The sequence below is a fragment of the Arachis hypogaea genome, chromosome 6 (genome assembly GCF_003086295.3).
Source record: "Arachis hypogaea cultivar Tifrunner chromosome 6, arahy.Tifrunner.gnm2.J5K5, whole genome shotgun sequence".
Classification (NCBI taxonomy): domain Eukaryota; kingdom Viridiplantae; phylum Streptophyta; class Magnoliopsida; order Fabales; family Fabaceae; genus Arachis; species Arachis hypogaea.
The window spans coordinates 5,173,800-5,187,690 of NC_092041.1; the positions used below are offsets into that span (position 1 = coordinate 5,173,800).

Sequence of the window (13,891 nt, forward strand, 5' to 3'; positions counted from 1 at the left end):
TACTAATGTATTTATTTAAGTTTTAAGCATGTCGACTATGTTTAGAATAATTTATATGTTTTGGACATTAGGTACTAATTTATTTATTTAAGTTTTAAGCATTTCGATTTTGTTTAGCCAGATTTGAACTTGTTTTGGACATTAGGTACTACTGACTTGGAGGCTGCTAAGATATCTATTGTACCTTTAGAGTATCCATGAATTTATTATGAAATATATTTCATGTGTCTACATGCTACAGGTGTTAAATAGAATTACTGGAGTCACTTCTTTTTTATATGGAAAATATAATTTATTATATAGGCTCTATCTAGAAAGAATATGTATATATAGTTATTGAATTCAGTAAGTAAATTAAATTTTAATAATGCTACCATAATTAATCTTGCTAATAATAATTTTGTTTTGTTGACGAGCTTACCTTCTTCAATAATTTTTTTATCCGATTTTTTATTTTTTATTAGTTAAGTGGAATTTTTGTTTAAAGTCGGTTCATGGAATGCACAACACATACGTGGATATAGTAATTAAAAAATACATATAAGAAATAAACATAACAATCTTTAAAAGCTTTAAGTGAAATAGAACATACACATTCTCTGATCCAAACTGCTACTGAGATTCCAACTAGGTTTTCTACTTATTCAATTAGATTCCATTAATACTTTAACACATGGTTGATGGTTCTCCATTAAAGAGATGAATAAAAATAGCAACTTTATTTTTCGAGCATATATAATATTTGGTGTTGTTAAGTAGTCGATATTAATAAATAATACATATTAATAAATACTTGTAGTAGATATTAATATAATACATATTAATTACTTACCAAATTATTATAAGTTAAAAATAGTTACTAATTTAACATAAAAGCAAAATAAAAACGTCATGCAAAAAAAAAATTAGCTGTCGAAAGAAATCGCGTGATGGTGGAATCTATTAATAACATAACTAAATTTAGTAAATGGTTACCAATGTTGACGACCAATTTTTGGAGGTACGGTGCCTTGAATTTCCGCAGAAAGTTTGACTCAATATGCCTGATGCAAAACATATGAAAAGCTCTAGGAGGTGACCAAGCTCCATTACTGCGCTCCACAGCTGCATTGATGGATTCGTGTCGGTCGGATATTAGACCAATACCATCCCGAGTGACAACATGTTGACGAAGGTTACTTAGGAAAAAGTGCCATGCATCAGAAGTCTCTCCCTCCACAACAGCAAACGCAATTGGGACAATATTGTTGTTCCCATCTTGTGAAACTACCACTAGCAGACAACCCTTATACTTTCCATACAAGTGAGTCCCATCCACCTGGACAACTGGTTTACAGTGTCTGAATGCCCTAATACAGGGGTAATAACTCCAGAATACTCGGTGCAGTACTCGAATATCACCCACCAATTCATCCCCTTGATAAGCAGGCATAGTCTCAAAATGGACAACAGCTGACGGCTCCCTATGACACATGGCCTCAAACCATATAGGCAACGCTTCATACGATGCTTCCCAACCTCCAAATATTTTTTCTACTGCCCTTTGCTTAGCCAGCCATGCTTTCCGATAACTAATGGTGTACTTAAACTTCGATTGCACTTCTGCTATAACCGACTTTACCTTTAAGGACGGGTCCGCCTCAACCAATGGCTTTATCGCTTCTGCAATTGTGAGAGAATCCAGCTTCGAATGGTCCTGTGAAATCATGGCTCGGGTACATGTGTGACTACCATTATACCTCCTTATAACCCAACAGTACTTCCTGCTGATCATGCTAACCCTGATAAGCCAATCACACCCTGATCCGTACTGCGTACACTTGGCATAAAATGTCAACGGCTCAGACTCATACACCCGGTAGTCTACACTTCGTCGTATGGTATACTCTTTTATCGCCTTAATAACAGCTTCCCTCGAACCGAACTCCATACCAACGGCAAACTCACCATCTGCGACAATAGGAATCTCTGCATTTGACAACCAGCATAGGAAAAATCAAATAAAGAGACATATATTACAAATCTGACAACACCTTATTATGTCACTCTAATTAAAACAAAAACACCAGCAAGTCATGTAAAAATTAGACCATAAAGGCCGGTTCGACCGTCGCACGACATGAACCGGAACCTAACCGGTCCGGTTCACTGGATTTTAACCGTTAACTGCGAATGATATTTACAAACTCATGTAAATTTTACCTACCTGCAGTCATATATCCCGGAAACTCCGGAACATGCATGGCTTCCAAATCCAAAACTCGCATGAATGATGGCTCCTCAAACGGCTCATCGTTTGCGAGTGCATTTGCCACCTCTGTTACATCTGGCGCCGTAGCTCCTTCACCTTGATCTTCACCTCCATCTCCATCTGGACCAACAAACTGGTAGTTACTTTCGAACTCTTCTTCGCTGTCAGTATTATAATCTTCTCGTAGAATATTTCGGTCGGCCTCAGATTGTTCAAACTCAATATACAACTCGATGAAGGAGATCTGAGCCCGGTTTTCAATATACATTGAAAACATCTCTTGCATGCTCGCTTCGTCCGTCACATATCTGCTTTGAAACTGGACGAATCCACCAAATACCTGTATGGGATATCTGTATAGAATACATGATATCTTTCTTGCTCTCTCAGAATCAATGGCTTCAGAAATCACCCCTTTCAGCTCTTCAAATGAGATGATAAAGGGAATAACAACATCTAAGGGTTTTTCACATATAAATTTTACTCCTTCCGAAGTTTGTAGTAAAATCTGACCAAAATAATACACCTTTAATAATACTCGGTCACTCATCTCTCTCAAACATATAAAAAGAAAAGAACATAGATTTGGCAAGTAGAGTTCAATTTTGAATCACCAGATAATAATAAGGAAATAAGAAAGAAGAAACAGAAGAGTATGCGGCCGTTCAAGTTGGGGAAGAAGAAGACGCGAGTGACCTACTTCCTTACTGCGTGCTTTTATATGGACCATTTTAAGGAACTCGCACCCATCGACTAGGTTAACATGACACAGCTAAATATTTACAACTCAAATCGCACCATGCGATTTCCTATTCAATTTCCTGGAATAAACTTCATCCCCACTCAAAACGGAGGGTGCGAGTTCCTACCAACATCCACCCCCTACAACTCGCACCATGCGATTTGTTGCACCGTTGTAGCACACCCAACTTTAAACGGAGGGTGCGATTTCAGTTGCAGAAAATCTCATTTCTCCTTATCATACAAATCGCAATGTGCGATTTCATGTAGCATAAATTTTCATTTCTCCTTCTCATACAAATCTCACGGTGAGATTTCTCCACCCTCACAGTGTCAGAAAGCTATCCCACATATGCGTGTATTCCCCCATACTTCCATATCTGTGAAAAGCTCCCCTGTAGGTTCCATATCGATAAAAATTAGCCCAAGCTGGCATGTATGTGAAAATGTTTTCTGGCAATTAATCTGACCTAACCCCACTTATTAATAGTTATAAATTTATAATTTCGATTTACCTCTTACAATTTTTTAATATTATAAATTTAGATAAATTTACCAGTTTTATAAAATTTGATCTAAGTACAAAAATTTTAAAATAAGAAAAATCTAAAATAGTCCTGACAATTATCTCATAAGATAACGAGATTTTTGACAAAAAAAAATATCCAATCTAAAATATACAACGACCGATTAGTCCTTATGTCAAAAAAGTCAATATTATTTTTTTGTTACACAGAAGTTAATCAATTCCAAAAAAAATTATCAGAAGCCGGGTAGGTATTCACTCTTTTAAAATTTAGATTTCATTTCTTCATATTTTACTTACTTAATTTTTTTTTTTTAATTTCACTTAAAATATTGATTGTCTCTATCTTGTCATAGACTCCTAGTCCAAAAACGAACCCAGAAAACACGCTTCTTTCATCCTGCGATTGATTTTGTCATGCACAATTGTGTTATTAGTGGTCTTAGAATTTAACACTTCAAGCCACCTGTTATGATTATGTCAATCTATATGTCATATCAACCGGAGATTCATCAATGATAACGTTGATTAATCTACTTTCCTTTGTCATCCTTTTTGTCAACGCAATGTTCATTTATATCCTTAATTACCAATAAATCTGACCACAATTAAACCAATCTTAATTATGATTAACTAAAGTCAACAAGTATACACAACTTTGATACTTTCTTCCATACGAATAGTGAAGTAGATATATGATATATATTTTCTTCATTACAATAAGATGGGTAGGCCTTATCGCTGACTAAAATGTTCGTAGCCTTGATTAAGTTCTTTAAATTTATCTCCTGCAAAAAAAGCAAATATTAACAATTGAAATATTTACAGTTTAACTCATCATTATACTTATACATGATATACCTTTGGTCCGTTTAACTACTATTTGAAACTAACCAAGAACTTCAATGAAAGCAAGTGTGAACAATTGAATCTATCATGATCTGATAAATATTTGTTACGTACGATTCAATCACATTTCAAACCAATAGAATTTCGACAATAGGGTCTTCGGATTAGGCACAAGTCCACTTAATTTGTTGTAACAAACCAACACGTACTATATACTTTATACTAAAAGACGCATGAATGAATTTCTATGAATTTGTTATATTTTTTATTATTAAAAATTAGAGGACTCGAAGTCACAATTTTTTAAGTAAATACAAAAAAAATTATATCATTTGAATTATAACCCATTAACTATAAATTTGTTATATTTTCTTAGTGGAATTTTATTATTACATGGACACTGTGTGCACAAAATATTGCGCTCAACATTATTAATTAACACGTATATTACTTCAATTTTGATGAATATCTTTGTTTTGTTGCGCCGCCGCTACAGCTGTATATATATTATTCTTAGTTATAATCCCATTCTATATTTTATTATTTGTTTATCCGTTACATGTTACAGGAATCCTAGGCTTCCATCAACGTATTCCTGTTTGCGCTTTTATCAGAATGTCCATTAAGTACCGATAAAGACATAAAGTATTTTGTAAATATATTCATATTTAATATGAGAAGAATTTTTTTAATTATAATCAATTAATTTTTTTATTGATTAATTATAAATATAGCACACATACATAATATCTACAGAAATTTTTAGGCACTGTGAGAGAAAATCAGTATTCTTAATATGATCAATTAATTATCTTTTATATCAATATTATCGGTTTATTATTATTTTTAATTTAAAATTTAAAATATAAATAAAAAAATAATTACAAATAAAATATATTAGAAATCAAGAAAAGAAATTACAGAAAAAAATCGTATTTATTATCCGTCTTGTAATAAAAACTCACTTATTTATTTATGTCAAATAAATACCAAAAAAAATAGAAAATAGCCTAAGAAAAGATCAGATGGGTTCAGATCACTTAAGAAGTTTTTGCTTATTTTTAAATAGTTAAATTTTACGGTTGGTCTCCATATTTTTACTAAAATTACAAATTGGTCTCTAATCTAAAATTTTTATTGTAAAAAATATAATAAAGAATATGCTAAGAATATTCTATTAAATCAAATACTTTTTGAACGACAAAGACTAAATTACAAATTTTAATTTTATTTAGGGACTCAATTACAAATTTTTAAAATATAGAAACCAATTTATAATTTTACTAAAAATATAGACACTAACAATATAATTTAACCAAAAAAAGTCATACTCTCCGAAGCATTTTTATCAGTAATTAAATTACCACCATCATCTTGAAAAGAATAAGAAAAATTCTAATATCTAATAGCACTTACTAGTGTATTACATATGCAAAAAGATGTGTATGTTAGCTTGATGTATAAATCACCATAAATGGAAATAAACAATCCAAAACCATCTTTATGCATTACTCAGCAAAGATGGAAATTAAACTACTCTCTAACTAATTCTTGTCGTCCCTTGGCTAATGAGATAATATGTCAAAAATAAACATAATCACAACAAACAACATCACAAGATTTTGTAACTTTCCTATGCATACATAGTTACATACAACACATGTCGTCTTCCATTGTATTTAGACAATTAATGTCCGACCATTTCTAACTAACTTTAATTTTATTTCATCCATTTTGGTCTCCCTTCCCCCCTTCCATGTTTTGACTACAAAATAAACAACCATAGGCAAACTGATATGCAGTACACTTTTATGGAAATTTATACATTTGGCACACTTTTCATGTATATATAATATAATTAATCAACTAAATAAAGCTTAAAGTAAATTAAGGCGTTCTTCCCAGAAAATTCTTGTAACTAATCGATACATAACTTTTATCACAAAAGATAACCACTTCATAATCTACCTTAATATTCCACTTTATTTAATATTTTAATAATAATAAAGAAAAAATTTTGAGGATCAGTAATTTTAATTTATAATAGCTAATGTTTTTAGTCAACAATCCAATATTTTTAACTTAATATATAATAATTCAACATTATATTTTTAATTTATATTTTAAATATTATTAATTAATTATTAATAAAAAATAATAAATTATATTGACCTCTTAGCATTGTCCATTAATAAATAATAACAAAACGGGAGACTACAAAAGATCCAAAAGCAAAGAGTTGAAACATACTTGGAAAATTCCAGCTCGAAATTATTTATTTTTGTCATTAACTTTCCTTTTTTAGGCTTCATCATGCATGAGATAATGGAAGGCCGGGAATCTCATAATTGAGAAATTAAATTCGTTAATACCCCATACATAGAGAAAAGTCAAAGCAATACTTGACTTTTTCTTCATCTAGGTCAGCGGACAATGTGTTCGCAATTTTGGCACGTGATTGAATGTAAAACTCGTACTAAGTACTGTATATGTAGTATGGTTATTTATTTATTTATTTATTTTAATTTGGTATTATATAATTAAATTTTATCAAATTTGAAGGTTTTAATAAAATATTAGTTAAAAATTATTGAGGATAGTAAAGTAACAGAGCACAAGATTGATCAAGAAGTTGAGAAAAAAATCAATTGAAGTCCTTTTAAAATTTTTTAATAAATTTTATATTCTATTACTTTACTATTTTCAATAGTTTTGAACTTTAATTTCAATGTGATAAAAATATTAAAATATTTTATCATTCGAATTTTGGCAATTTTGTTTATATATATATATATATATATATATATATATATATATATATATATATATATATATATATATATATATATATATATATATAGACTTGCATTAAGAAATTGTACAATTAAAAAACAATTCTTTGTCAAATACATTAGTTGGTAGAGAAAGGCAATCGGTTGGACTTTATCAAACAACTTACCATATATATTCTATGTACCCTAGTTATAATCTATGTGCACAATATAAATTAAAGTCTCTTAGCAATTTATATAGAACTACTCATACAACTTGATATAGTTGAAAACTAGATATCTTGACTTTCAAACCTTTATCTACAGTCCACAAAATTAAAGTTCTTCTTGTATTAAGTTATTAAAGAATTAATTATGAATGATAAAGAATCAAAGATAATAGATTATTAGAAATAACTAATATAAATCAATGTGAATGTAGAACCTTACCGGGAATGCAAGGAGTGAATGAAGTTCGTTTTTCTCAGTCATAAAACTTCTTTAGTTATTCAAGCAAGAAAATCAAGACCTCTCACATTGCTTTTTTGCCCTCTTTTTTACTTTAATTTCCTACTAAAGTTACATTACTTTAACTTTAAAGACTACCCCACTGTGCAATTGCTATGAGCCTATGAGGATACACAATATTAATATTTTTTCCTGCCTTAAATAGTCATACCAATACATTATTCCAGGACAATATAAAAAATTTACACTATCTAAACTAATTAGTATTATTTAAATTAATTGCCTATTTAATTTATTTCGCGACTTGTTTTTTAAGTTTTTACGGATCGTGCCTATATTAGTTAACTAAATTACTAATTAGTGACATCTTTCGCAATTCATGAACGATATATAGAAGTTATGGGTCATTCAAAACTAGCGACTAGACGCGTATATTATGGTTATTTTTCAAATGGAAATAAATATATTAATAATTAGGGCGACTTAATTATAGATTAATATTTTTGGAGCTAGTTGTCTTTTCTTTTCTTTTTTTCACTTGCATATAATTAATTAATTAGATGATATATAGAATGTCCTTTGTTGTTATCTATCGATTTAACATTTAAGAAATATATGATGAATGACAAAAAATTAGTATAGTTTATAGTGACGTTTCCCCGTACACCATGGGCACATAAAAAAATAGTTAGCTAAATTATAACTTCTACGGTAGTATTATATTTCGAATATCAAAAATGATATATATAAATTAAAAATTAATTATTGAATTAATTATTATATTATTTTGAACAAAAATAATATTCGAGATTATAATTAAAAATTAGATGAGAATACTATATTACTAGTTAACATGTATGTTACATTATTAGTGAACGAATATATTACGGTACTAGTTAATGGATATGTTAGGTAGCATTTGGAAGAGAGATAGAGATTGAAAGATTGAAAGATATAGACTAAAAGACAAAGACTAAAAAAAATCTCAGTATTGTGTTTGGTGTAAAATGAGAGATAGAGACTGAAATAAGAATGAAGTTCTAATTTAATTTGCACAAAAAATAAAATTGAAATTAATTAATTGAAATAGGGGTATTTAGATAAAATATTATTAAAATTTTAGTCTCTTATATTTCCATTTTTGGAGGTACTAAAATACTGAAATTTTAGAGATAGAGACTGAAATTTTAGTATCAGTCTTTGGGCCAACAAACATGACACTGAGTTCCAGTCTCACAGTCTCCGTCCCAATACCTCAAAACAAACGCTACCTTATGTTACTAGTTAACGAGCATGTTATTAAGACTAATAAAGTCACAAAATCACGAAATTGTCAAATCATAGCATTAAACACGTATATTAAAAGCATTAAATGTCTAAGCCGTTACCTCATAAGGTACAAACAAGGAAAAAAGGAAAACTTGATAGGTAGCTTATTTTCAATACACTATCACTTAAGACACTACTAACTTAAGTATCAAAATATTTTGCAGGTTGTCCTCCCAACCTGGTTCCAACCTAGTTCCAACATTGTTAGATTAGGATATTCAAATCTCATTAGCTCGTCATCTCAGTAAAAGCTACGAACATTTGACGCTATCTGTGTGAATCTTACACTATTGGTTCCATGGCTGATTATAAAGTACAATTAGTAATCAACCCAAATACTATTTTCAAGAAACAATAAAATCAAGATGATGGACATGAAACTGATATCACCTCATTTACCAATTAGAAACTACAAGTTTCTCCAAGATTCAAAAATAGTGAAGTTTATAACATTGGAGTTTGTCATTTCGCTGGTTTGTTGGAATATGATTTCAGGAGACATTTGACTTCTAAAGATGTGAAATTTATGAAAAAATTTCATCAAATCACCTTGGAATATATGTGAGATGAAGAAGTCTCAAAGGTGATTTCGATTAAACGGAAAAATTCAACTTCGTCATCTACTGAGGCCGAAAGTTCGAGGTAATCCTCAACCCTAAAGTTGTCAACGCCACAAGGTGGGAAGAAAAACAATAAATGTGATCTTAAAGATTCAACAGCTTACTATGTGATATGAATTACTTGTGATATTTATACCAACAAAATTATGTGATAAAGTCTTGACATTTGAAGGTCGTGTAGCCACTATCCGAAGAGATCGGGTAACTACTATTCATGTCGACAAAGTTATATGATGAAGTCCTGATGACCTTGAAGGTCAAGTAGTCACCATTCGAGAAGTCCTAATCTCTAAAGGTCGTGTAGTCACTATCCGAGGAAGGTAGCTACTGTTTATACCGTCAAAGTTATGTGATGAAGTTTTGACCTCTGAAGTTCGTGTAGTCTCTATTCGAGAAGATTTGACCTTGGAAAGTCATGTAGTCACTATTCAAAAAGATCGAGCAGGTGCTATTTATACCAACAAAATTATGTGATAACGTTCTGATCTCTGAAGGCTATGTAGTCACTATTTGAGAAAATCGAATAGCTGCTTTAAAGTACAATAAAGTAAGTTAGCTATTCGAGAAGATTGGGTAGCTGCTATTTATACCGACAAAGTTATATGATGAAGTCTAGCCTCTGAAGGTCATGTAGTCACTATTTGAGAAGATCGAGTAGATGTTGTTTATACCAACAAAGTTATACGTGATGAAATACTAACCTCTGAAGGTCGGATAGTCACTATTCGAAGATCGATTAGTTGCTTTAAAGTATAATAAAGCAAGTTTGACTTTAAAGAATAAAGTCAAAGATTTCACTAGAGTATTTTTAGTGCACTTGAACCCCGAATTTAAGAGAAGCCGAGATCAAAACCCAATAAAAATATGAATAACCTAATCAAATATTACTATTCAGGAGTTTCGACCATCGTGTAGATGTTGACCTTAATGATGAAGTAAGGTCAGCAATTAATTTAGCTGAACAAGCATTAAAGCAAATGATTACAAAGAGATATAACACCAAAGTAAGGCCCAAAAATTTTCAACTAGAAGACCTAGTATTGAGACAAGCTGACATTGGTAACTTGAGAACTCAAAAAAACCTAGCCCCCAATAAAAGGGACGCTCAAGGGTGAAAAAAAACCTCAGGAAAGAGGCATACAAGTTAAAAAATCTTGACAGTACCAAAGTCTCGAAAACACGGAATGTTGTTCATCTCAAAAGATACTACTCTTAAGAAGTATCGATGAAAGAATAAGAAAAACAATACAATAAACTAAAGCGCAATTATAACAAAGGCAATAAAATCTATTAGACTTAGCCTAAATAAAAAACAATCAAAGACAATTAAGTTTATAAAATAAACTTTCCTCGTACAGAACCAAAAAGTTCAAAACATTAAGCACAAAAAGTATTTAAATACAAAATACTAAAAACGAAAAATGTTTTAATTTCAAAGGACAAAGTTCAAAACAAAAATAAAATAAAATAACTGAGTTCAATAAACCTAGGACATTTTTACAAAAAGAAAATTCTTTATTCTTGAAAGCACTAATCCATGAAGGGTGGTGTTCTCTTTTTATAAGGATGCGAGAGAAGTATTGAGACTCTAAATTTGAGTTGTAGAGTTCTTAAGCTCCTTCTCTCTATTCACATACTCAGATAGGGGATTTGAGATTTCTTTCTCAGCATTTCTGACATAAATAGCTGAACAAAAGAGTATTCTCTAAATTCATAGCAGAATATCTGCAAGAGGCAACTAACCCAATCCTAACTTGATTTCTTCGATCATTAGGTATTTATCGACGAACACGACAGATTAAAACTCCTTCGAGAGAATACAGTCAAAAGAGATTGGAATTTTAAGATGTTCGAAGACAAAGGCAACCACCTCCTCGTACAAGAACCGCTTTGAGAATAATCTCAACTTGTCCAACGAACTCGACTACTCTTGACTAAGTCGACAAGTCAAGAGACCCAAGTTGTGGCACTATTCTGGACAAGAACAAAACCCATTAAATACTTGCTCGTTAAATTGAAAACTATTTTAAATAAGAATAAAATCTATTAAATGTTCATTAAGCGAGGTCATTAAATCATTATCTCGTTAACATGATATCGATTGAACGATAATTACTAAAAGCATTGTTATACTAATATTAAAAGATTGGTAAGATGTAAAGGCGCAATTATAAAATTTAAAGGCAATAAAGTAGCCTAAATAAATTTAAAATAGCTAAGAGCTTCTAAAGAAAATAGAAAAAGAATTTGTCCACAAAACAAACCAAAATACTGAGTGTAAAAATTTTATTTGGGCTTGGTCCATCAAATTTAGGTATTCTCGACAAAGCTGCTAAGTCAAAAAATTTGAGTTGGGACACTGTTATAGACAAAAATAATACTCGAGATTATGATTAAATGAAAATGCTACGTTATTAGTTAACGGACATGTTATTAAGGCTAATTAATAAAATTATAAAATCATAAAATTATCAAATCATAGCATTAAACACGTATATTAAAAGTAGTAATTATCTAAATCGTAACCTCATAAAGTATAAATAAATGGAAAAAAGAAATTTAGTAAGTAGTTTCTTCTCGATATACTATCACCTAAAACACTACTAACTTAAACATTAAAGTATTTTATAGATTGTCCTCTTAGTCTGGTTCTAATATTGTCAGATTAAAATTTCCAAATTTTATTAATTCGTCGTGTCAACAAAAAATACAAACATATATACTATATATAAAAAATGTATATAAAACTCACTTTAATATTATTTTATATTTTAATATATATTTTATATTAATAATTAATTTTTTTTATGTAAACATAACCTAATTATTGTTCTAATATATATACACAACTAACCAACGCCAAATTCAACATTTAACAACCACGTACAATATTTTTTTTATGTAACATGTACTTTATCATGCTTAGCATATTAACAATTAGCAACAATACATTTAAAATTAACTTCTCAAAGTAGTTAGTATTAATTAATTATAATTATTCGTCAAATATATATAACGATATTCCTTAGATATATAGTATGAACTCATACTCTCGTATTTTTCTTTTTCGGTGTCTAACTCACTCTCGTATGATCACAAGCAATTATTATTTTTCCATCATATAGTCATATTTGTGGAAGCGCATCAATCACATGTAAGTTACAAAAAAACGGACATTCATGTAATAATGTAATGAGTACGTACAATTTTAATATTTCAATCATAAAACCAACTATGCTCAGATAATATATACGAAGTACGGATATTTTGTTGAATTATCGTGTTTATATATTAGATATATTTTAGACACGATATTTATTGACATTTATTTAATATGCGTGTCTGTTGTGTTCAACCGTGTTTTAATAAAAAATTCAGATACAGACACGTCTAGACATATCTAAATATCATCACGTGTTAGCGTGTCCAATCTTATTCTTAACATATATTATTAAAATAAATTTAGATATAGTATATATTATTATTTATTAAAATAAAAAATATTTTAAATATTTAATATAATTAAAATAAGACATTAAAAATAATAAAAAATTTAATTTATATTTTAATATTAATAAAATATCAAAATCTCATTACGATTATCTAAAATATATTTTATATTTTATATGTATGCGTGTTCTCGTATTATGTAAGATTTTAAAATTTGCGTGTCAGTGTGTTACTTATCATATCGTATCCCGTGTCCGTGTCAATATCCATACATCATAGGGTATCATTCGATTTTTAAATCTTTTTTTTAATTTTAAATTATAAACTTTAAATCATAAATTCTAAAACCTAAATTATAACCTCAAACTCTCTATTTAAAAAAAAAATGTTAAAAGAATAATTTTATAACAAAAAAGATTGACTAATATTAATAAACAAAAAATACTATATACATATAAAAAATCAATCATTATATATATGTATATAAATAAATACATATATTAATATTTATAATATTTTTAATATATATTTTATATTTTAATTTATATTTTTTTATGAATGATTAATTTAATAGTTATTTTTTTAATACACATACCATAACTGATTAGTTAGTTAAAAAATAGTTCTCTATACTTATCCAATTAGTTAATAAAGTTGTGGATAAATAAAAATAAAAAATTAGTTCTCATTTTTTTTCGTTCTCTCTCCTCTTAAAATAAAATCAAGATAAGAAAAAGATGGTTTTATTCCCTTTGAGTTTTGCATGTGAACACAGAGGAGAGAGCAAAGGCAACTTCTTAGGGTGTTTCGTAACATGCCTAAGAAATAATAGAAGGTGGGTACTCCCATGAAGATATTATAATTGTCTTCATGTGATGATTTTTCT

At 29.4% G+C, this 13,891-nt stretch overlaps 1 protein-coding gene across 1 annotated transcript; it reads right to left on the reverse strand.

The window, feature by feature from the left end:
• Positions 1-113: 113 nt before the first annotated feature.
• LOC112695535 (uncharacterized) lies at positions 114-2,537 on the reverse strand. Its single transcript, XM_072198052.1, has 5 exons — positions 2,348-2,537; positions 1,781-1,968; positions 1,584-1,696; positions 976-1,463; positions 114-184 (listed from the first exon to the last, which is right to left on the reverse strand). The coding sequence occupies exons 1-5, from the start codon at positions 2,535-2,537 to the stop codon at positions 114-116; spliced, it is 1,050 nt and encodes a 349-aa protein (XP_072054153.1).
• Positions 2,538-13,891: the final 11,354 nt, after the last annotated feature.